The 25,136-nt window shown below is 35.5% G+C and overlaps 2 protein-coding genes across 2 annotated transcripts; one reads left to right on the forward strand and one right to left on the reverse strand.

The window, feature by feature from the left end:
- Positions 1-130: 130 nt before the first annotated feature.
- On the reverse strand, positions 131-24,911 carry LOC132096203 (guanylate-binding protein 1-like). The gene is made up of 4 exons (XM_059501448.1): positions 24,704-24,911; positions 24,406-24,508; positions 23,460-23,653; positions 131-357 (listed from the first exon to the last, which is right to left on the reverse strand). Exons 1-4 carry the CDS (start codon positions 24,887-24,889, stop codon positions 145-147), a joined length of 696 nt encoding a protein of 231 aa, XP_059357431.1. The 5' UTR covers positions 24,890-24,911; the 3' UTR covers positions 131-144.
- On the forward strand, positions 10,376-17,287 carry LOC132096182 (guanylate-binding protein 1-like). Its single transcript, XM_059501422.1, has 11 exons — positions 10,376-10,638; positions 13,599-13,816; positions 13,903-14,030; positions 14,114-14,223; positions 14,306-14,508; positions 14,634-14,879; positions 14,975-15,123; positions 15,749-15,880; positions 16,164-16,376; positions 16,472-16,574; positions 16,757-17,287. Exons 2-11 carry the CDS (start codon positions 13,627-13,629, stop codon positions 17,152-17,154), a joined length of 1,872 nt encoding a protein of 623 aa, XP_059357405.1. The 5' UTR covers positions 10,376-10,638; positions 13,599-13,626; the 3' UTR covers positions 17,155-17,287.
- Positions 24,912-25,136: the final 225 nt, after the last annotated feature.

A 25,136-nucleotide genomic window follows, 5' to 3' on the forward strand; every position in this document is an offset into this window, starting at 1 on the left:
TGAGAAAAACATTGACAGCTAATCAGAAAGAATTCAATGGCTAGTGATTGTCTATTGGTGTGGAAAGTAATAGTGAACAGCCCATTAGAGTGAATGGCATGTGTAAGAGAAGCATACAGTACTCAGCCTTTGCAAAAACTGCCCTTATTTGAACCATTTCGAGACTGCAGACAGACCACGGCTTACAAAGCCCGGCAAGATCAATTCTGCTGTGGCACTGACACCATCTATAATCCGGCTGACTGTGGATGGTTTTGACTTCTGTTGTTTATGCATTTCTGTTCTCAAGCTGTCAATCTGCCTCTGCATCTTGGAGGCTTGCTCCTGTAAACCCATCTGAAGAAGAGCATCCTTCTCCTACAATACAACACAAAACAGCCACAAGTGAAATAATTGCCAACCATGACTTCTCTGGAACACAGCGAAGTACATGTTTTGAAAGAAAGTGTACTGTTCTTACTCTTAGTTTGGCTTCAGGACTCGTTCATTGTCTTTCATCATTCTCTCCTGCTCTCTTTCCATCTGACAAATGATTTGATCCACATGTTCCTTATGGGTTCTCTGCATGTCTTTAAATGCCCGCTCCTGTAACTGGATCTGTTCTTCTACACCTCTTTGCCGCTGCTCTAGAATCTCATTCTTCAACCTCTGCACTGTATAAAGAGAGACAGTATAATGAACTAATTCTGATGTAAAATCAATTGCTGAATTTGTCAGTTACAATTTTTTCTAGTCATTGTGCTGTTTTGTGTATCACTGAGAGCCTTGACTGATGGTTGAATGATAGAGAACGGTGCAGCGGATTTGAACTGTACCTTCTTTTTCCTGTTCTGCTTCACTGAGAGATTGGTCAGCTTGTAGAATCATATTTCCAATATCTTCCTTTTCTTTCAAAAACTTGCTCAACACTTCTTCACTCTGTAGAAGAAGGAAAAAAAAAAGATTGGTATCATTTAAAATGTGCTAAAAGTAATCCAGAAGTATTGTTTTTGCTACCAAAACTAGTTTAAATATAGTTTGTTAATTTAAATAAATATACAAATTAAATGAAGAAAAAAAAAAAAACTAAAACAAAGGTCGCTTTGGCCAACTGAAATGTGTTGAAGAAAATCTAAAGCAATTTGAAAAAAACCTAAAGCTTGCACTGCAAAAGTAGGTTTTGCTTATCTTAGTATTTGTCTTGTTTCCAGTCAAAAGTGTACTGTAAAATTAAAATGAAGTGAAATTATATATATAATTATTATTATTAATTAAAAATATTAATACTACAATACCATATCAATAATACTAAAATCTTTACAACTTGCATGTTATATTTCAAGTTTTCTAAAGGCACATGACACCTTTTTTTGAGATTTTCATTTAACTAATAAGAGATTTTGTATGGCTTCAGAAGAAGCGTAATATGGCACTCTAGGCATAGGGGCAACATGTCGGTTTTATTTTTTGGTAATTATTCATTTAGACAGCGGTGATCACTAGAGTAGTGCTGTAGTAGTAAAAAAATAAATAAATACGAGCTCCCAAGTCTTAACATCAAGTCTTTATCTGACCCAATGGAATGAACAATTCTAAATCTTTGTTTCATAACTGCATGTTATTTTTAATCTTTATCAGCATTAAAAACTTTAATCAGTGCTGTTGTAGCCATCTAAAGCGAAGAATGCATGTGTGAACTGTACCATTATTTGTGAGCATGTTTTTGCTCTGTAGTCACTGGTCAGATGTCTGAGCATGTCTTTGTACTCTTGGTATCCTCCAGATCTCAGGTATGATCCATCAAAAACACCTTTTTCCAGTGGATCAAACACCTCATGCAGAACAGCTTTACACTGCTGGATAGATTCTTCCTGATTCTGCTGGCACATCTGCTGATATTCATCATAAATTTTCCCTTAAAACAAATTAAAGAAACAGAAATTGTGATGAACTATTAAATTTGTTGTCTACGTTTGCATAAATATACTGTTTATTTGAGCTTTACTTTACCATGAGCTCTTGTTGGTAGATCTGTTCATTGTCGTTGAAGGACATGGAGATGAAAAAATCAACTGCTTTCTTCTCTGCATTTTTGTGGATGTCAGACAGCTCTTCTGGGTGCATTGGAAGCTGAGCCATGCCTCATTCTCCTCATGTTTTGCGTGCTAGCAGGCCGGGGGAAAACAAAGCACTTCCTCACCGCAAAGAAATGCCGCAGACAGTGACGGGGCAGGTTATACTGCTCAGTCTGAGGAGAACAACCTAGAATAAGAAATAACATTGCAAACAAGCAGTAATAATTTGTATTATTATTTAAAATTGTTACTATTCCTTGCTGAATAGAACAGCATAGACTAGCTAATTCTCCCATGTTCTTTAGCATCTGCTGAAACTGTTTCTCAGCCAAGGGGAAGGGGTTTTTAAGCAGAGATTTTAATTTAAAAATATTCAGATATTCCAGACATAAATCATAGGAGGTGTATTCAAGTTAAGTCTGTATAAAGAGCAGGAATTTACCACACACAATCATTCATCCATTACTCTTATTTTATGTTTTTATTTTTATATTGCTCTATTTGGTATATTGCTTTAGTTAGTTTTATTACACTGTTATTTTTTCATAAAATGCACTCATTTTAATGCAGTTAGTGTTTTCAGATACTTACAAATAGAGACACACACATTTGATTTGTCCTCATAATCATATCAGATGTGGATGCACCGCACATAAGAATGACTTCAAGCATTTTCTCTCACCGGACTGTTGTCCTGCCAGGCGGTTCATGAGGTAAGATTTCCCCGTACGGTAGAGTCCCACCACAGACACCACCACCACCGGCTCCTTGATCCCATCCAGAATGTCTTTGGCCTCTTTTCTCACATGTAGCTGTCCATTTTCATCGTTTTCAATGAGACACACTGGAGCTGACATGAGCCTGCCACACGCCATGACTCTACCGCAAAAAGCAAAGATGTTCTTTCAGCGTGTAGCAATTTTTTACATTGCCGAACAGTGCCTGTTGTCTAAATGTTGTGTCAAGCGTCAAAAGTTTCTAAAATAAGTACAGACTAACTGTTATATTTTACCTCAAACCTATAAGGTCATTAATCATCATGAAACTGATAAACAGTTAATTTGTTAATCAGTTGTGCTTACCCAGCTAACACAGAACGTTCCCGTTTGGTTATTTTTTGGGGGAACCAAATAAGAACGTTCTGGGAACGTTCTCTATTGGTTGGTTTTTAGTAACCTAAAGAGAACGTTCTGGGAACGTTCCTTCAGGTTATTTATTGGCATTTTTATAACCTAAAGAGAACGTTCTGGGAACGTTCCCTTCAGGTTATTTATTGGCATTATTTTTATAACCTAAAGAGAACGTTCTGGGAACGTTCCCTGCAGGTTATTTATTGGCATTTTTTATAACCTAAAGAGAACGTTCCCAGAACGTTCCCTGCAGGTTATTTATTGGCATTTTTTATAACCTAAAGAGAACGTTCCCAGAACGTTCCCTGCAGGTTATTTATTGGCAATTTTTTATAACCTAAAGAGAACGTTCCTAGAACATTCCCTGCAGGTTATTTTTGGTTAACTGAGTTGATGCAGAAATTCATAAGGCATACAATGTAAGCGATTTGAGATTACAATAAACTGATAAAACACGCCTAAAATGTAAACTTTCATAGCAGCTGAAAACAAACCAAATTTGAGGTGCACAAACTTCTACAGTCCTCCAGAGAAATCAAGGGAATGCTGCATTCAGGTCTCGATTCTTTAAGCAAATTACTAGACAATTGACAAATTCAATCCAGTTAAATTGGGGAAAAGCATTGGAAACACTTAAAAAGCACATTATCAATATCACCTATCAAGATTTACTATCCACATGTGCAGAATCAGGTTGTGATTAGTTAGTATTTAACCACCAATACTTTACAATTCTCCTTTCCGTCATCTGTAACATGAGAGTAATTGGTTGCAAGAATGTAGTATCACACACTGTGTCTAAAAGGCAATCTCTTTGAAAGGTTTCTCAAAAGCAAACTGAAAACTGCATAATATGGTACAAGACAAGACATATGAAAACATGGTACAATATGTTGTGTGTTGAAACGGCTGCAAAACATGAGTAGGTGGCAAAAACACTTCTGTACTCCGCTCACTGTGGGGGGAAAGATAGGCAGTCAGGTAGGACACTATTTAAAAATGAAAGATTTTTCATGATTTTTACCATTCAAACACATTTTTTGGGGGGTCATAGTCTTTTGGAAAAGACTAAACAAAATGACAATACAATTAAACAACAGGCTTTTCAAGTTTTATTAAACCAGGAACAAATGGCACAACAGAAAGTTTTGTTGCAGCATTAAAAAAAGAAATAACAGGGCAAATAGTTTTACATGTTTGGAGTGACATTAAGGAAAGTAAATGGTTGCACTATTCCTTTTTATATTTTTTTCTTTACTATTATATCTTTTTTGTCACTTGTAATAAAAGAGTAAATTTTATATGGGTTTATTTTTTGCACCAAGAATTTGTTCAGCACGTAGACATAGACCTACATAGTCAAACAGGATTAACTAGTAGCCAGTTAGATTGGTTTTGCACCTTTTCCATGGACACTCAGAAACGTTAATGTTTAACTAAACTCTGGTACTTGTGTTGTATTTCTTCTGCCTCTGGTAAAGAAAGTGTTAAGTAAAACCCCTTCTGCTCTATTTTGTCAACTATGCCACTGCTGAATTCATATAGAGGAAAAACTCTTGTGTCATTCACCAGCTTTCACCCATCTGTGCCTTTTCTGTAATGCTGACACTTGGTCCTTTAAAACCAGACAAATGAGGAAATCTTTAAACAGAAGAACACCTGTAAAATAATGACAGGAGATTAAATGAATACAATGAATAAATTAATATTATCATCTACAGGTAAAAAAAAAACAGGGGCCTGTTCTTTATTCGTAGATTAAATTAGGATTAGTTATCAGTATTACTGTTGACACTTTGAGATGATTCAGGATCGTTAGGTTCTTTGAAGTCAGCAAACACAAACTTGCTCAGGGGCAAGAAAACAAGACTCTTGGCACTGAAAAAGAAAAGTGTAATGCATGTTCAAATACACAAATTTGTGAAAAATGTATATAATTAGGAATCATGTAAAAATCATTTATACATATTATTTATCTTTAAGACATTAAATATAATTTTGCCTGCTTGGCCATTTACTTTTTTAATTATATGTTATGTTGCTGTCGTGATGCCAATCGTTGCATTGCTGATCATGGCTTAAATGTTAGAGTACATCAATACAAATGCACACAGAATGGCACATGGGTTTATGGGCGAGTGACATACCAAGAGATGGATAACCTCACTCTATGCACCAATGACACATACCATGCTGAAGTGACCAGATGTCAGGAGAATGAGGACATTCCAATGTCTCCATTCTTGATCCTCTGACTGGACATGGGAGAGCAATTTTTTTCAATTGTCTACATGCACCAAACCTGCATGAGTGTAATGAAAAAATTTTAGAATATGATGTGTATTTTTCAGACCATTAATTAAAATGTAACAATTCCTTTTTAGAATTAAACAGTATAGGTGAGTACAACTGGGGTGCCCTTGCCCTTTACCCCAAATCTGTCCCCGGGCGCTGCCCATTGCTCCGGGTGTTTGTGTCCACTGTGTGCTGTGTGTTCACTACTGCTAATGTGGTACACTAACTCGGATGGGTTGAAGAACAAATTCCGAGTACTTGGCCTTCACTTTCACTGAAGTCATTTTTACCCCTGTAATTTTGCTTAATCTCAGATGAAAATAGTACAAAAAAAATCCTCTACAAAATGTTTGATTACTTATTAAATATTTAGCCTTTAAAATTTAATGTCATGGAATTCTGATTTAAAAAAAATAAAATAAAAATCCTGCAGGATTTTTCCACTTGTGCAGCGCACATGTGCTGGATGTCCCTGCATGTTTTCTTTTGTACTGAAGGGATCATTCTAAAACCTTTAGAAATTTCAATGCATTCGTATTGTAAATGTATATACCTTGAGTAGGAGAGAGGCTGCACTATGCATATATACTTTTATTTGCACATACGTATTCTAATTAACCAGGCCAGCAGCCTGCTCCTATCCTGACTTAAATGTATGTACCTGCAAATAGCCTACAAAAAATAAATAAGTAAATATATAAAACCCTGCATGTTTCCTGTACGTTATTTTTGTAAGGAAAACGGTTTCATTCACATCTAATTACATATGGATGCACCTTGCACTTCTCTTACATGTTTGACTTACTTTCACAGATTTTCAACATTATATATAATGTATACCTTAACTTCAACAGGGCCGCGTGCAAAACGCGTTAGACAGCTCTGGAGAAAACGCTCACAATCCCACAAATTATCATACAATGATAAAACCATAAATTCGCACACATTATTCCATATTACATACTACTTACCTCTCAAACATTTGCACATCAAGAACACAAAAACACAGACTCTCGTCGCGTGTTGGTTTCTTCTTTTTCAGCGTTGGCTCATGGCGACTCGCATATATCACCACCTATGGGTTGTTGAATATTATATTATGTTATGTATATCTTCCCATCCCTTCCAGGTACCCAACACTGACTGCACAACTGATTAATTTTAATTAATTAATTTAATTTGAATTGTTAATCAATTTCGTTAATCTAGCCAATTTAGTTAATATTTTTATTTTCTAAAGTGAAAATATATTACTTAGATCTCTCTCTATATATATATTAAATATAAATAATAAATATATATAAATAAATATATGTATAATCTTCTGTCACAATTGATATTCTTCGCGTGCCATGCCCGCGAAACCTGCCAGCGGGTATATAAGCAGGGGTGACCACCGCGCGCAGAACCCGGTTTTCATAGTGGACATCAACAGACATTGGACATTTTCATTACCAGCTTTTCTGAGGTAAAGTACTTTTTACTTAACCGATTTAGGTAGGCTACATTACTTTTAAAACATACGAGCCCACTACGTAAATGATACTTGAAACTTTGAAGAAAGTAAATAATAAAATCTAATCATAATAATTACTATATTATTGGTAGGCCTAACGTTACTCAGGGTAACGTTAATGTTAGCCAGATAAATAACTGCCGCCTTCACCTATGAACATGTAAACATTGTAAATTGTCATAAAATTGATTGACTGTCTTTTCCAGGAAATGTACCACTACTTTTCACATAAACAATGTTTTTTCGGGGTTTTTTCCCCCACTGTCTACGGTCACAATTAAATACTGTTAAATGTCATTAAATCTGTGTGACGTCATTTGGGAGAATATCCGCTCAGATTGAAAGAAACTTTTTTTGTTTCATCAGTCATGTCTATTATGTTAACGTTTATTTCAGTCATGTCTGTGATGTTATATCGTTATTTTAAAATAAATAAAATATATAATTGTTAATAATAATAATATTGTTATGTTACTTTGGAAAGCGCGTTGTCTCACAGGCTTGGCTGCGAGTGCGCGTGAGCGCGTGAGTGCTGGCGCGTGCACCTAAAGAGAGCCAGACGTGTCTTGTAAAGATGAGATCAGATTTATAATGAAATCGGCCATCCGTCAGTCATATTATTAATACCACTACATTTAATAACATTTAAATATGTAATAATATTACTATTGTTTTCTTGACAACAATAATTATTATTATTTTTATTTCAATCATTATTGTTAACAGTGTTAATAATAATAATATTAGTACTACTACTAATTCTACTACTATGAATAAAAAATAAACTCAGATAATAATAATAAAAATAAAAGTTATTAGTATTATTAATACTATTCACAATAATGAGAATAATAAAAAGTTTATTTAATTCATTCTTCTTTTTGGATTCTTAGATGCTATTAATATATTAATAAATCAAGAGCCTTTATTAGCTTTTGGAATGTGAACTCATATAGCTTATTATTTTCAGATGTTATCATACAATTTATACATTTGAACCTTTTTATGATTTATAAAATAATTATTCTCTTCTCTCTTTTTCAGCTTCTTCATTACTTGACAGAAGTACTTGCATTCTTCGATCTGCTTGTTGTAAGTCATACATACCATACATACTTTATGTTTTTTTTTTTTACATGAAAATATTTTAAAGAGTGCTGGTAATCAAACAGTTGCTGTTCCCCGTTAACTTCCACAGTGTAGAAAATGGAAGTCAATGGGGAAAATAAACTGTTTGGTTACCACCACTGTTTAAAATATCTTCCTTCATGTTAAAAAAAAAATAAAACAAATAAAAAACTTCATGCAGGTTTAAAGAAACATGAGGGTGTGTAAATAACACCAATACTCATTTGTGGGGTAAATATCCCTTTAGGTTAATTTCTATGTTTTTCTGGTACACAACTGTGATGTTTTTGTTTTGTTTTAGACTAACTACCTACGCTCCATTGGGGTTATCAATCCAGGGGCGGCTGTGAGTAAAATGCTACGTAAAGTGGCCACCAATGAAGTCCTGGGTGCCTACAGCATGAGAGGAAAGAAAACTAAAATGGCATTCCAGGAGCTTAGGATTTGCTCTCTTATCATAGGAAAGTTTAATTCCATAATCCTTAAAAAAAATTGATTGTCAATTAATTCTGAGACAATTTGTTTGATCAGATTATTTCATCTAATTTTTAGGAGCAACACAGAGGAACTTCAAATCAATGAAGTCAACAGAAGTGGAAGATCTTAACTCACAGGCCCTGAAATTCGCTCCACATAGGAATTTAAAATGGTAAACACACTGTATTTGTTAATTAAAGATAGAACACCCAACATGAAACAAGACATGCAGCCAAGAGACTGTCCGCTCACACGAACACCAGACATTACAGTTTGTCACAAAACCAAGAAATAAACTAGACCCAACCCTGTGACACAACCCTGACAGTATTTAAATGCATCTTGAAATTGCTATTAACTATGTCAGTGATACTACTGTGACTAACACATATAGCGAAGGCTACATGCAGCGTTTCACAAAAGCATCGTAAGAGTGCGTAAAAAGGGCCTACTTTATATAGCCTACTTTGTGTAAATGGCATCTATTGCTAATTTTTATCTCGCTGATAGCTGACATCTGTATTTTACAACAAACGCCCCTTTGAATACCCTCTTCAACAGTGACATCTAGCGGTAAACTGTTATTACGTTATAATTGAAGTACTAGGCAATGGCAATGACTGATTGAAACAAGAATATCACTTTAATTTGTTATAATATTACTATTCTTTGTTATATTTACAGATGACTGTGGTGAAGGTGGAAGAGTGCAGGATCTACAATTACACTAATAATACAATGTTTGAAGTGGACAGTTTGATTTTGTTTCACTTTGCCATGTTTTGAATGTGATGCACAGCCTACAACCCCATGATTGTGTTTTTATTATTATTTTTTAATCAACAATTAAAAAATGACAAAACATGGACTGTAGGCTGATTATTTATATAGATTTACAGTTGTATGTTAAGTAAATTAAATTGTTAGTTGAACGTTAGAAATAACGTTCTGGGATTAATAAAACTAACGTTCTGAGAACGTTCTGTGAACCAAAAACAAACCATAAAAAATAACGTTTTGGGAACCAAAAACTAACGTTCTGAGAACGTTCTGTGAACCAAACACTAACATTCTGAGAACGTTCTGGGAACCAAAAACTAACGTTCTGAGAACGTTAAGAAAACTTTCCAGGCTAACCAAAAACAAACCTTTAAAAAATAACATTCTGGGAACCAAAAACTAACGTTCTGAGAACGTTCTGGGAACCAAACACTAACATTCTGAAAACATTCTGGGAACCAAAAACTAACGTTCTGAGAACGTTCTGGGAACCAAACACTAACCTTCAGAAAACATTCTGGGAACCAAAAACTAACGTTCTGAGAACGTTCTGGGAACCAAAAACTAACGTTCTGAGAACGTTAAGAAAACTTTCCTGGCTAACCAAAAACAAACCATAAAAAATAACGTTCTGGGAACCAAAAACTAACGTTCTGAGAACGTTCTGAGAACCAAAAACTAACGTTCTGGGAACCAAAAATTGTTAGCTGGGTAATTAGTCTCAGGGTTGTTGTTGCAGCTGGGTTGATTATAAATGGACACTTAGCTTAATAATGATTTAACATTGAAAGGTAAGCTATATTTATAGTTTTTAATAATGTATTGACTTAAACAATGAACTACCTTACCGAGCATTAGACGACGTAAGTGTAAAAATGTCGTAGCGAGGTCTCTGCTATAATCTCATCACATCTGGAGCAAAAGTCTTGCAGCTCGGCATAAGCCCCTCCTGTGCGAAACTTCATTATCTTTGCCATAAATGGTACACAGACGGGGCATGTTCTCTCATTGGCGAATCAGTTATGCTGACACGAAAGTAAAAGTGAAACAACAGGTTCGGTTCGGTCACTGTAAAAGTGATTTCCAAGAAATCTACTGTTTAACGTCAAGACAGCTATAGGTCGATGGGCGGATACTGGGCGACAACCTCATGAACCTCAACCTCATATAAGATTCAGTTCAATGCGCTCAGAGAAGTAAAGCAGAGGGAGAGACAGACGCGTGACCATCTTTACTCTTAACACATTTTAAGTTTACGGTAACGTAAGTTATTTATTTTTCATTTTTGATTTATTATTTTCTTTGATTTTATTCAAAAATAAACGTTGAACATCTATCTAAGATCGTCAATTCTGCAACTGTAGGCTACACATTGTGTACAATCTGAGTTTTATTGGCATGTCCGTGTAACGCTTTGCAGTGCTTGTTATATTTTAATTGACTAAATATTTAACTGTTATTTAAACTTTGAATTACACACTCTAATTAGGGGTTACTTTGAAATTCATGGGCTCGGAAAACCTAACAGGAACACATTGAAATCTCAGGACGCTTGTTGTGTTGGACTTCAGGCTGCCAGTTTTGGGGACATTCTAAAACGTTAGCTTAATGTCCTAAGTGATATTAACAGACCAAACTCACTAAAATCATACTAATGTATACTATCTACAAAAAATAAGATGAGCCCTAATATGATCTCAACACGTTTAATAACAAGTTAAGCCTTTTCCCATGGAAAAACATCATAATAAAGCGCTTAACATGGCTTAATGTACTAAGACAGTTATATTAACAGACCAAACTCACTAAACATTAATAAAGTATACTATCTATAAAAAATCAGATGAGCCCTGAATATGAATGCAACTCGTTTAATAACACGTTAAGCCTTTCCCTCCCATAGAAAACCGTTATAAGAAAACGCTTAATGTGGCTTAATGTACTAAGACAGTAATTTTAAAAAACCAAACTCCCTAAACATTATACTAATTAAGTATACTATGTACAAAAAAATCAGATGAGCCCTGAATATGAATTAAACTCGTTTAATAACACGTTAAGCATGATGGTTTTCAATGGGAGGAAAAGGCTTAACTTGTTATTAAACGCGTTGAACTCATATTCAGGGCTCATCTGATTTTTTTTTTTTTTTGTAGATAGTATACTTTATTAGTATGATGTTTAGTGAGTTTGGTCTGTTAATATAACTGTCTTAGTACATTAAGCCATGTTAAGCGCTTTCTTATGATGGTTTTTTATGGGAAAAGGCTTATGTTATTAAACGTGTTGAGATCATGTTCAGGGCTCATCTTAGTTTTTTGTAGATAGTATACATTAGTATGATTTTTAGTGAGTTTGGTCTGTTAATATCACTGTACATTAAACCACGTTAAGCGTTTTTCACGTTAAGCATTTTAGAATGTCCCAGCTTTGGATTGCAACCTGATCTATAATATAGAATATTATAGTTATATATATAGATCAATGATTGCAACTGGCAATCAGAATTCCCACGGAGGGTGGGGTTTGTTTCGGGTTGTTTTGAAGAAACCAAACCTGCCCACGTTTTGTCTGACAGCTACACATTCTTATTAGTTAACGTCATGATAAGTACTTTAAAAACAAACCGGATTAACCACTAGTAGAAAAATAACAATGCACATTGAGCGATGGAAGTACAAGTCAGTGCTTTTATATGGCAAAGTAAACGCATTTCAAAAACATTTTAGTCGTGATTTACATTAATATGACAAATTATATTTTTCGTCCATTGTTACGGTTATCACTATGACAAACATTACAATTGCGAAAAGTGAAATGTGGCATTATGAGGGACTCCCAAAACTCTAAACTTTTGTGTAGTCTTAAAGGGAAAGTTTACTCAAAAATGAAAATTCTGTCATTAATTACTCATTAATATATTTATCTTTGGAGCACAGTTATTAAGATATTTTTGATGGAATCTGAGGGCTCTCTGAGCCTCCCATAGACAGCAAGGTAACCTACCCTTACAGTAATGCAAATACAGTAATTATGTGCCTTTAGCTAGAAGGGATACAGATACAGGAAACAATAAATAATGTTTTTATTAAAGTCTACACCTACCCCAACCCTATACCCCTACAGTAATGCAGATGCATTAAATATTGTTGTTCAGCATTAGAAGAAGGAAGCGACATTGATGTGCGCATGCGCAGGAAGCTCTGGTAGGAAAATCTGACAGGTAGTATGAAATGTCAGGACACCGGTGCTGGCCCAGATTCGGCATAATAATGTCATCATGCCGGATCTGGTTCAGTGCCTCCACACCCTTTTTATTTATTTATTTATTTTTTATTAATGCCAAGGTACCAAAGATAAAAGTACAGAGAATGTCAGTATTGCGTACAAAGAGGTGACATATTACATGCAAAGCATCATATAGACATATGTAAACATAAAAATAAATAATAGATAACGAAAGCTTTAACAAAATTGATAAAAAAATCAGTAAATTAACTGTTTTAAAAGCCTTAAGATTTTTGGAAAATGAAATAGTTTGGATATACTATTGAACCTCTTTGTTTTAAAAACAATAGGCTTTATAAAGGATTTTAATGAGTGAATTTACTGTGGTGAATATGAAATTTTGCAAGAAATAGTAGGTTAATAATAAAATAGTCTTTATTTTTGTCTTTTTGTATATTAAAGAAGCCAAATAGTGTTGTGATGAAGGATGTGACAAAAAGCATAGTTCTGGGATTTTAAATGGGCAGTGATTGTTGCCATGCTCATAAAGGTCCCAAAACTGAATTCGTAATGAATGTTAAATTTTTTTAATAAACCATGTAAAATTGCGAAAAACAAATAAATAAATTTTTTGAAACCAGAGGAAATGTTTATTTTTTTAACCTGCCCTATATGGCACTATTATCAGCTTTCTTCTTTTTGTCCTTCAAGTCTTTTTTTTTTTTTTTTTATCAATATACATATATAGTCATGCAGATATCTAGCTAAAATTATAATTTTAGTAAAGTACAGTAATAAAGCATGTGTGGAACCAAAATGACAGTTGCCTATCAGCGACCATTTCATACTGTTTTTATGGAAGTTAATAATAGATTTCTGTGAAGTTAGTGTCAGTGAAGATTTAGTTGTTTTTTTGTATGTAGTGTAGGTTTTTATACATTATTGTTTACAATATTCTGTTTGCAGTAACAAAATATTTTTTTCCTTTAGCAAACAGGAAGAGCTAGAGAGAGCCAGCATGTCTAAAGCCGGACTAATGTCTTCACCCATATGTTTGGTGGAGAATGTGAACGGATCACTCTGTGTCTGTAAGGACGCTGTTGAGTTCCTGAGCAGGATCAATGAGCCGGTGGTGGTGGTGTCTGTGGTGGGACTCTACCGTACAGGGAAGTCGTACCTGATGAACCGCCTGGCAGGACAACAGTCCGGTGAGAGAACTGTCTAGACATGCCAGCCTAATGTGTACATATTAGCTTCATGCTAATTCTAATAATAAAAAACATGGTTGTCTCAGGCTTTGCTCTCGGCAATACTATTGAGTCGAAGACCAAAGGCATCTGGATGTGGTGTGTCCCTCACCCTAAAAAAGAAGGACACACTCTAGTGCTGCTGGACACAGAGGGACTTGGTGACGTGGCCAAAGTGAGGACAAGAATAAAGTTGTAGACTTAGTCTTGTTGATATATGTTGTGGATGATTTGATCTGAAGACACTGTGTGTTTCAGGGAGACTCTAAGAATGACAGCTGGATCTTCTGTCTGGCTGTTCTGCTCAGCAGCACATTGGTGTACAACAGCCGTGGCACTATTGATAACTCTGCAGTGGAAAAGCTGCAGTATCCCTTAACCAAATAACCTACTTCCTCTCTCACATACAAGCATACACTTTATAAGATGTTATTTCTTAATGTGCTGCAGCTACGTTGTTGAACTCACTGAGCAGATCAAGATCAGATCGACAGAAGCAGCAGCTGATGAGGAGGAAGAAGAGGATTGTAAGTTTGTGCAGTTTTTCCCATCATTCACCTGGGTTGTGAGAGATTTCACCTTGGAATTGGAAATTAACGGAAAGAGGGTGACTGAGGACGATTACCTTGAATTTGCCCTTCAGCTCAAGAAAGGTATTTAAGAGAGACTTAAACATTGCTAGAATTTGAAACATATGTAAATAAACAGTGACCGGAGACTGACAAAATAATTTTTTTTCTTACTGCAATTTGGTAAACAATTTATTTTATCCTAAAAGGTATTAACAAGAAAGTCAGTGACTACAACCTGCCTCGTCAGTGCATCCGAAACTATTTCCCGTCCCCCAGGAAGTGTTTCGTTTTCCCTTCTCCAGCCTCACCTCAAAATATGAAATGCTTAGAAAGCTTGCAAGAACAGGACCTTGTACCTGATTTTCTACAGGTCACGGGGCGTTTTTGTGACCACATCTTTCACAATAGTGTTGTGAAAACAATAAAAGGAGGACACAGAGTTACTGGCAAATGTGAGTGTTTTACCAGTTTAATATAGAGAAAATGTTGTGTTCAGACCCATATGGTTTTATAATTGCAAGTAAAATCTGTTTGTGTGTGTTGTCAGTGCTCGGACATCTGGTGGAGATTTATGTAGACACAATCAAAAGTGGTAAGGTGCCCTGTCTGGAAAATGCAGTTGTTGCTCTTGCAAATCTAGAGAACAAGACCGCTGTTCAAGAAGCTTTAAAAACATATCAGACTGGAATGGAAAAGGTATGACACATTCTCATTTATTCACTATGACACATTATCTCATATATTCAATCAGTGCAGTTACTCATCAAACTATGCTTTACTGATCTAAAGTTGCTTTAGCTTGGCTTTAGTGGGTTTTTTAGTTAAAAGCAACTGTTATTTGATTAATATAACATTACATGAAATAATACAGACACACACAAACACACACACACACACACACACACACACACACACACATGATATTATGGTATTATTAAGCATAAAAACAGAAAAAAGTCGGCACACCTAGGATCCATAAATGTAATCACAGACTGTCACATAGCTGACATTTCGAGCATGCAGGCTCTTTATCAGACTGATCAGACTGCGTGTTTGAAGTGTCACCTATGTAATAGTTACATTTTTGTATTTTTGGAGCCTAGGTGTGGTGCCTTTTTCATTTTCATGATCAGTATTTTCATGATCAGAGCATCCTGTTTGAGTTTTTCCATTGATGTGTGTGCTATTTTGTTTTTGTTTTGCTTATTTGATAATATCCAGCCAATAAATAAAGCTTTTATTTTTTAGTTATTAATTATTTGAAACTGAGCCAAATTATTACAGCCATTCAGTGATGAAGCATGCTGCTAATTCTTTCCAGGTGAAGAACAAGTTCCCAGTAGGTGTGGATGATATTTCCTCAGAGCACCAGAAGTTCAGCAGTCTGGCCATCGCTGAGTTTATGAAATGCTCCTTTAAAGATGAAAAAGGAGAATACATTAACAAACTGAGGGTAAGTTTCAAATGCACCTCTCACAATAATGCAGCTGTTTTTTTTTATAATTCGCAAAAATATGCAAATCCTTGTTTCATTGTGAATTATTTTAAATAACTGATAGTTGTAGTGTTTAGATATTGCTTTTATGTGTGCAAGGGGAAAAAGATGTCTTTTTTTATTTTCTGAAAGCTGAAGAGGTGCACAGATCGTCATTCCTTAAACTGTAATTCAGCTATGGTAGTATAGACTTTTCCAGCTTGTTTAGGTGATGCATGTATGTGTGTGAATGCATGTTTAGGAAGGCATAGATATGCACTATGCAGGCCTGCTGGAAGAGAATGAGATGGCATCAGAGAGAAAGTGCAAAGATTTGCTGAAGAATCTGTTCTCTGACATGAATAAACGGCTGCAGGATGGAGTGTACAGTCAGTCTGGAGGATATAATCTTTATAAAAGAGACCGAGATGCCATTGTTGAACAGTACCGCAGAGAACCCAATAAAGGTGTATCGGTGAGGACCGTGTTTTTGTGAAATTATGCTTTGAATATACATGAAGGGATGAGCTGTCTATACAGTGAAAGTTAATAATGTATGTTAATATGCAGGCTGAGGCTGTGCTGAATGAGTTTCTGAATGAGCGAGGACCAGAAGCAAACAGCATCCTCCACATGGACACAAAACTCACTGAAAATGACAGAAAGATTGAAGGTAAATCTTTACCAACCTAATGAATATTTGTAATTCATTCTTCATTCCATCCTGGAGCATTTTTAATTGAATAAACCCCAAATTGTTACTCAAAGAGAATCTTTAAGTCAACTTGGAGTTCAGGTGGAGGTTTGGTAGTAACATATTTCACATATTTTTTGTTTTTTTGTGTTGACTTACAGAGGAACAGGAAAGGAATGCTCTACTGAAACAGCAGTTGAAAGAGGAAGAGGAGAAACGCATTGAGAATGAACGAAAGATGCAGACAGAGAAAGAGCGGCAGGAGGACCAAATAAGGCAGATGCAGGAGAAGTTCAACCAGGAGCTGCAGCAGCAGCAGCAGGAGATGGACCGGGCCATTGAGAGCAAGATGATGGAGCGGGAGGAGATGATAAAGAAAGACATGAAGGAGAAAGCTGATCTCCTGAATGAAGAGATAACAAATCTAAAAAAAGAGAAAGAAAGTTCTGGTGGTTTTATGAAGGAATATTTGATGCCTCTTATAGGAGCTGCGGCAGAAATTCTTCCAACTTTCCTTAATTACAAAGTGATGATGAAAGGACTTAAAAATGTAAAATGACCTTTTCCATGCAAATCACTTTTGCATCACATATTGATTTATTCATATAGCTTAAAAGACACAAAGTAGATTTTAGTTAGTAGGACTGTTTTTTCCTAATTCACATTCTTAATGTACTGTATACTGTGTAATAAAAGTTTGCTGGTGATTGGAGTTTGGGTTCTTTGCCATTTTTGCTTATTGGCTTGGGGGACACTTCTGAATCTCACTGGATTTAGTAGGTTGTCTGGGTACTTTTCATTTACTGTTTTTCAAATGCTATGAATTCTGATATACTATCAGGCCCTTCCTTACAGAACATAAAGGACAACGTCTTGTCCAGTCCCTTGTCATTTCTAGGCTGGACTGCTGAAATACTCTTCTGGCTGGTTTTCCATCATGCACAAACCTCAACAAATGATTCAGAAGGCAGAGGCACATCTGGTCTTCATTGAGCCCAAAAGGGCCCATGTCACACCTCTCTTTATCTCCCTGCATTGGCTACCAGTTGCAGCTCATATTAAGTTCAATACATTGATGCTTACTTATAGAACAGCTACAGCCTCAGCACCTCCTACTTCCACTTACTTTTGAGAATCTTCATCCCCTCCAGAAGTCTTGAGAACTATAAATGACACAGAGAGGCACAAAATCACTTTCCTGAACATTTTCTTTTATCATTCCTGTCTGGTGGAATGATCTTCCCACCTCTACTCAGAATGCTGAATTTTCAAGCAATAGCTGAAAACTTACCTCTTTCATCAACATTTGACTTAATCCTAAAAAAACCCCCCACAATTTTGCTTTCTCTTTCCCTAATAATCTGACCAATGCCTGAAACTTTGTATTACTAGAATTTGTTTGTCTCTTTATTATGAATCGCTTGTTGTATTCCTCAAGTAAAAGCTAAATAAATGAATGTAAATGTACTCGCCTCACATGCCGTTTTTGTTGTTGTTGTTGTTGTTTGTTTTGTTTTTTGCACACTATATATTAGGCAAGTATTTGATCTCGGACACATGGACTATTGGATGAGAACTAAACTGAGCTGGATGATGACATCACTGTTCTCTGCTTTATATATTGATTGAACTTATTGATTAAATCTACTGTTATTGAACCAGACTGAATCAACAATGAACAGACTTCAACTGAATAATTATATGTTTGCTATTGTCTTATTTAGAGCTGCTTTACATAATTTTGTTTTGTTTTCATCACTTTATTTTCCTGTAAAGTTGCTATTAAACAATCTATGTATATTGTAAAACACTGCATGAATAAAGATGACTCAGCTTAGTAAGACAGTATTTTGTAGACCTTTATTTATTCTTTCACACTTTTTTAGGATGTAAGCATTACATAATTTAAACAACCATTAAATGCATCAGTTAAAATATCTTTAACATATAGGTTCAAACACTTCACAAACATCTTCCTTTTTCCATTTTTGAGTCAATTTGACACCTAACTTCAGCCTTAGAAACTAGATTTTCTTGTGTCCATTTGTCTATTTACTAAAAACAAGGGAAAGGATTAGGATTTAGGATGAAAGAAACAAGTGTACACTGCGGATCTTGCCAAGTAGTGACATCATAAATGTATAGGCCAAACCAGAAGGCTACTTTTTCCATAGGTGTTCTCAGAAATTGCATACTGTTTTTTTTGTGTGTGTGTAAAATAAGTTATGTGGTGAACATCACTTGAAGAGACTGTTTTACCAAAACTACAGTCATTCTGCAAAATTTATTCTGTTTTTTTTTTTTTCAATGTAACTGAGAAGTTGTTAATGTATAGTGTATAATATACTCAGCCTCATTAATCAGTTATACAAAACCGCAGGAAGAAACAGACACAGGAGACCATGTGTTCCATGTTCAAGATTCAAGATTCTTTATTGTTTGGTAAAGGAATATATACTCAATGCAAAGGATACATTGGCATGTGTAAGTCATGGGCATGGGCTAGGAGGTGAGGAATGTTCAAGGATGAAAAGAACCCACAACATCACCAGGCAGTGATGTCTTCAGCATAGATAAGGAGTACGAAATGTACAAATGCATGCACAATATACGCAGCCAGTTCTTATCTGAGAAATAAATGCAGGTTTAAATTTTTACATTGGCATGTTCATAATATGCTTTACAAGTCATAATCAGCCTGAATCAAGACACATTTATTATATTTCACAGAAAACTGCAGTCACTAAAGTCAGCATATAGGGATGTAAAAATAAAGTTTCTTCCATCTGATTAAATGCAAACAAAAACTAAAAGTGAACACACTCTAATTCAATTAAAGAACATTGGTCTGTTAGATAAACCTTTAAACACAACCTACCACACTATTGCTCACTAAGCTTTTTTGTCAGCCAACTAGACACACGTATAGGCCAAAGTCAGCATTTTTAAAATTGCCAAATATAGCTCTGTCGGTTAAGTCTGCAGGATAATTTAAATCAGGATTCACAGATTATGTGAATCATTTATTGTTATTTGGAAAAGAAGGCAAGTCACTCTGATAACAGCTTTGTTCATAGTTCACAACAAATGTTGGTGCCTTCTTGTCAGTTAATATGGGAACTATAAATAAAGGCTATAATATGTTTGTGTATGCATATATATGTCTACATATGACTGTTTGTGTGTGTGTGTGTATATATATATATATATATGTGTGTGTGTGTGTGTGTGCACCGAGCAAACTTACTCAGATCTTACTGAAACAAACAGCGGGGAAGTCTCTGTCTTGATCGGGGGTGAAAGAGGGAGAAATACACATGTACAGTAGGCCTAGGTTTTTATTAGAAGGACTATGCTTTGTCTCAGTTCAAAGAATTGCAGTGCATTGCACTGAAAGTAAAAAATAAACAATTTTACAAATTTTCCTTTACAATAATTAAAAATTAATTAAGGTTCACATAATTCAATGGTTCTGTCATCAGAACTCATCTTCTCTGCAGCAACAATACTACAGTGAGAATTGGCCTTATTTCTTTGCATGAACATTTGGGCAGTGTTATGCAAATCTTCCCACACAGTGACATAGACGTGGGGGCATGTTTAAACAAGGCGTTTTAGGAGGGCGTGGACAGGTCTTAGACTTTATAAAGAATATCTCTTAGGGTTTGAGACTTTAGTCTTTGCATCTTTAGGGATCTTATCTATGCACAAAAAAGGAACACTTGAAATTGCATCGTATGACCCATTTAAATTAAAACTTATTATTATCTGCCTTCAATTATATGCCTAGGCTGAAAACTCAAAACTAAATATCGTGCTGAGATTCACAAAATTCACTTAAAAGTAAAAAACAAACTCTTTATTATCTGATGAAAGTGCTGTTGATAGATTTTGGCACTAACATTATGGAGAGCTTTTAATAATGTTAATCGGTAAGCTATACACAGTTATCAGTTGACAATGTAATCAGCCAGTTCTTCAGCCTGGTTGATATATACTGTAGGTCTATCAGTAGTATTCACATAGAAAATAAATAAAACATAACAAAAATATACAACAAAATATAACATTACATACATTGCATACATTGTTTAAAGTTACAAAGGGCCCATGTCCTGGGTTCTTGCTTAGAGGTTAATATACTGGTCTTTCAAAGTAATTGGCATCTTGTGAGTAAGCAATGCATATGACCTGATTTGACTAATTCACTGACTAAAGGAATGACACACTGCTGGAGGATAGTAATTCTGATTAAAGCTGTTAAATAGATTTAGGTGTGTGTGAATAAGCTTGTATTCAAACAAAATTTGATGCCATGGAAATACCAACACCAATCAGTTTAGGGGTGAAGCCTGGTGCAAGGCATGTTGTTGCAATGCCGATACAATTCAAAACCCGGCCAAATTTGGAGTGTTGTGATGATTTCTCTTTATCCATGTCTGCTTTCAGTCTGTTAATCTCACTCTGCATCTGGCCTCCATCGGGAAGCCCATATTTAGAAGAGCTTGATTTTCCTGTAACATACATGTAGAGTATCAGAACAAAATAGACAATTTAAGATTGGATCAAGAACATGGTTGAAACACGAGAAGCAGAATTCCACAGAAAGGCCCAAGACAACAGGATGTTTGTAAATCTTATCCTAGTGCCTGCTCTGAAGCAAGCCTAATCAACCAACTCTCTCACAGAACAGCTTGCAACATTAACACCAAAGAACAACTCAGGAAGGAGATTGTCAAATTTGGGGCAAATAACCAAGATGATGGTCAAAGAGAAGCACAGCATGACCATCACAATTAAATCCATGATAGTAATCATGATCACAAGCTCTTTGGATTGACTTCCCGCCACCTAGAAGACAAGAACCACACTGAGATTCCTTAGGAGACTTTTTAACCTCTCTGGTCTTCACAGAACATGTCCTTACGTCCACAGAATGGCACAGAAACTGCCTTTCCATGTATATATGCACCTAAATGACTAAATAAAAGGACTTATGAGCAACTTATCATTTCTATGCATAACTCCATATTATGTATGTAACCCACACATTTGACTTCATATCATGTGCTAATCACTTACTGTGTATGTATTTTGAATAACAATTTAATAGTTTATAGGATTATATTCATGTTGGATATGTATGAGTTTGAAAGCCATGCTTTAACTGTTTCTATCAAACAATACTTTGTCAAATGTATCATATTCTTGTTATAGAAATCATGTCCAAAATTATTCTCTGCAAGAGCGGGAATATTCAGACCATGTGACTGATAAGATAACGTGATTTATGTCGATTTAGGAGGAGAAACATCGCAACACTCCAACCAAAGACAATATCTAATTGGTCAAGACAACATTTGGGATGTGTCCAAAAGCCCAGTTTAAATACTCAGGACACCATCAAATTATGCTTTTAGTCATGGCTTTTAGGTTTTTTTCCTTGCCTTTTTGCCACTGCGTTTTGATGCCACCTTTTTTGTGGCTTACACGCCAGCTGCTCCTCTAAAACCATGAGGAGAAACACCATCTAGTATCATTATTCTTCTTGCTGGCTTCTACTTTAGTTTCTTTTCTTATAAATTTCAAATATTGACAAATGTCATTTAACAAAACTATTATGTGGCATTTAACATAGTTCTGAATTACATTTTTTTACTTGAATATTAAACATTTGAAATGTAACAGAACTGCATATTTTTATGGCAGAGTTTTATAGATATGTATTTTCAAACAACAAATTTTTTGTTCTGAAATCTTAGACTGTAAATGTTCAGCTTTTAAAAATCCAGCTTCAAGTTTTCAAGATGAAGAGGAAATTCGGAACATCAAATTCAACATTTTAAAATTCAATACGCAGAAATTCATATCGTAGAGAAAGTAGGTCAGAGGTAGTCCACAGGGAAGAGTAGATGATCTCCAAAAAGTCAAACCAAGCATTTTGGCAAATTAATAGTTTTCTGGCATGAGCGTGCAGTTTCAGATCTACCTGAACATGAATCGCCTAGAGGTAGCCTAAGTGATTCTTAAACATTTATGGTTTATATACTTATATGTTAGGTTAGCATTCTCAGCATGTTAAACTGATGATGTTTATTAAAAGCACTGTAAGTTTTGAATGTTTATATCTTGTAAATGTGAACTTTGTTTTGGAGCACACTAGTTTATAGATAACCTTAAGGCTAACATTCATAAAAGTAAAAAAAAGAAGTAATGTATTCATTGTAAAAAATGCTGAGTTAAAACCAACCCAGCGCTGGGTGAAATATGGACATTACCCAGCGATTGGGTTGTTTTGAGCAAGAATTGTTTAGAGTTAAACATTTAGCCCAGTCTTCTTGGTAGTTTTATTTAACTCAGCTATTAAAATAACTATACATCTTGCTTAAAATGAACCCAACTAGGCTGGAAATTAAAATGTATAAATATGTTCAATAAATGGACATTTATCAATAAGTTAAATAAATAACAATTAAAGAAACATTTTTAAATTGCTTATTGTGGCGAGTGGGTCAGGGCTGAGAGCTGTGGGAACAGAGCGAGGCCGGTGGAGTGATTGGAAATGAGCGATACCTGCACCACTCACCAGTCTCGAATCCCATGGAGGAGATCGGAAGGATATAAAAGAGGAGCGACGACAGTGAAAGACGAGAGAGGACCAGGCCTGGTTATTATATTGTATTTAAATGTCCGCCGGTTCCCGCCTCCTTCTTCTCGTGATTATAGAGTTTGTTTATTGTTACACTTATTAATAAATGTTCACCTTTTGATTATTGCTGATGCCTCTAGTCTAGTTATTATGTGTCTGATTGAAAATTTACAACCTATTTTGGGTTATATAAATCCATTTAAAACAGTTCTTACTCTCAGTTTGGCTTCAAGGACTCGTTTATTGTCTCTTCTCATTCTGTCCTGCTCTCTTTCCATCTGATGAATGATCTGAATCACATGCTCATAATGGGTTCTCTGCATGTCTTTAAACATCTGCTCCTGTAACCAGTTCTGTTTCTTTAGGCTTCTTTTCTGCTGCTTTAGAAACTCTGTCTTCATCTTCTCCTCTGCAAAGGGACAAAGAAAACTTTTAACTGTGTTTTACTTAACACATCACTCTTGCTGTGTGGATTGTCATTGCCATCCTTTTACATCCATTTCTACTAAAAATATCTTAACTACATGGCTGCATGCTTGAATTTATCTGCTTGTCAGTGGATATAGCTGAAACAGCTAAACACATTCATTAGAAAAATCTACTAAAAATAAAGTAATGTGACATACGGCCAAGTATGGTGACCCATACTCAGAATTCGTTTTCTGATTTAACCCATCCAAAGTGCACACACACAGCAGTGAACAAACACACACCCGGAGCAGTGGGCAGCCATTTATGCTGCAGCGCCCGGGGAGCAGTTGGGGGTTCGGTGCCTTGCTCAAGGGCACCTCAGTCGTGGTATCGAAGGTGGAGAGAGCACTGTACATGCACTCCCCCCACCTACAATTCCAGCCAGCCCGAGACTCAAACTCACAACCCTTCAATTGCGAGTACCGACTCTCTAACCATTAGGCCACGACTTCCCCATAATTCCCCATATCTAAGAAAACTTAATGGCTGCATGTGTTCACATACATTTAGTCTTGCAGTTTACTTGTGCATGCACACCCAGCAATAAAGATATGCAGTATGAAAGCTTAACAGATATTTAGAATAGAAATTTATGAGTATATATAAGTGTATCTTCTTGTTTATATAATTCTGTCAATCAGCCTTAATTGATAGCATGATAGAGAAGTGTACAGCTGATTTGAAGTGTACCCTCTTTCTCCTGTTCTGCTGCACTGAGAGATTGATCAGCTCGTAGGATCATATTTCCAATATCTTCTTTTGTCTTCAAAAACTTGCTCAACACTTCTTCACTCTGTAGATAAAAACATATATTATATTCAAAGCATCATTCAAAATGTCTGTTTACACAATTACAGTTTTAAATTAGGATTTGTTACAAAAAACAAAAACTTAATAAATGTACTTATCCTTTTGTCATTCCAAATCTGTTTGTTGTTTATTTGTATTTTGTACCATTATTTGTGATTGTGGTATTAGTGTTTTGTACCATTATTTGTGAGTCTGTTCTTGCTCTGTACTCTTCTGCCAGCTGTCTGAACATGTCTATGTACTTTTGGGATCCTCCAGGCTTCAGGTATGATCTGTCAGAAATGCCTTTTTCCAATGCATCAAACACATCATGCAGAACTTCCTCACACTGCATGCGAGATGCATCATAATTCTGCTGGCACATCTGTTGATATTCATCATTAATCTTTCCCTAAAAAGCAAGAAGCAATAAGAGAATTTGTAAAATTTTTTTTAAATATGTGCATTTTCAGTTTTGATCAGAATGATCTGCATTCATAGTTTGGTTGGTCCTCCGACTTAATAGTCAGGTGCGACTTATTTATCAAAATTAATTTGACATGAACCGAGAGAAATCAACCAAGAGAAAACATTACCGTCTACAGCCGCCGCTCAGTGCTCCTGTAGCCTAC

Source organism: Carassius carassius, chromosome 20, assembly GCF_963082965.1.
Source record: "Carassius carassius chromosome 20, fCarCar2.1, whole genome shotgun sequence".
In the NCBI taxonomy this organism is placed as follows: domain Eukaryota; kingdom Metazoa; phylum Chordata; class Actinopteri; order Cypriniformes; family Cyprinidae; genus Carassius; species Carassius carassius.

What these genes read in the sequence shown, in the direction of transcription:
- LOC132096182 (XM_059501422.1), top strand. Translation starts at nt 13,627, where the DNA reads ATGTCTAAAGCCGGACTAATGTCTTCACCCATATGTTTGGTGGAGAAT. An exon ending in GACTTGGTGACGTGGCCAAA is followed by an intron (nt 14,031 to 14,113) that starts GTGAGGACAAGA and finishes TGTGTGTTTCAG; the next exon opens with GGAGACTCTAAGAATGACAG. An exon ending in AAATGACAGAAAGATTGAAG is followed by an intron (nt 16,575 to 16,756) that starts GTAAATCTTTAC and finishes GTTGACTTACAG; the next exon opens with AGGAACAGGAAAGGAATGCT.
- LOC132096203 (XM_059501448.1), bottom strand. Translation starts at nt 24,889, where the DNA reads ATGTGCCAGCAGAATTATGATGCATCTCGCATGCAGTGTGAGGAAGTT. An exon ending in GAACAGACTCACAAATAATG is followed by an intron (nt 24,509 to 24,703) that starts GTACAAAACACT and finishes TTTTATCTACAG; the next exon opens with AGTGAAGAAGTGTTGAGCAA. An exon ending in TCCTTGAAGCCAAACTGAGA is followed by an intron (nt 358 to 23,459) that starts GTAAGAACTGTT and finishes GTTGTATTGTAG; the next exon opens with GAGAAGGATGCTCTTCTTCA.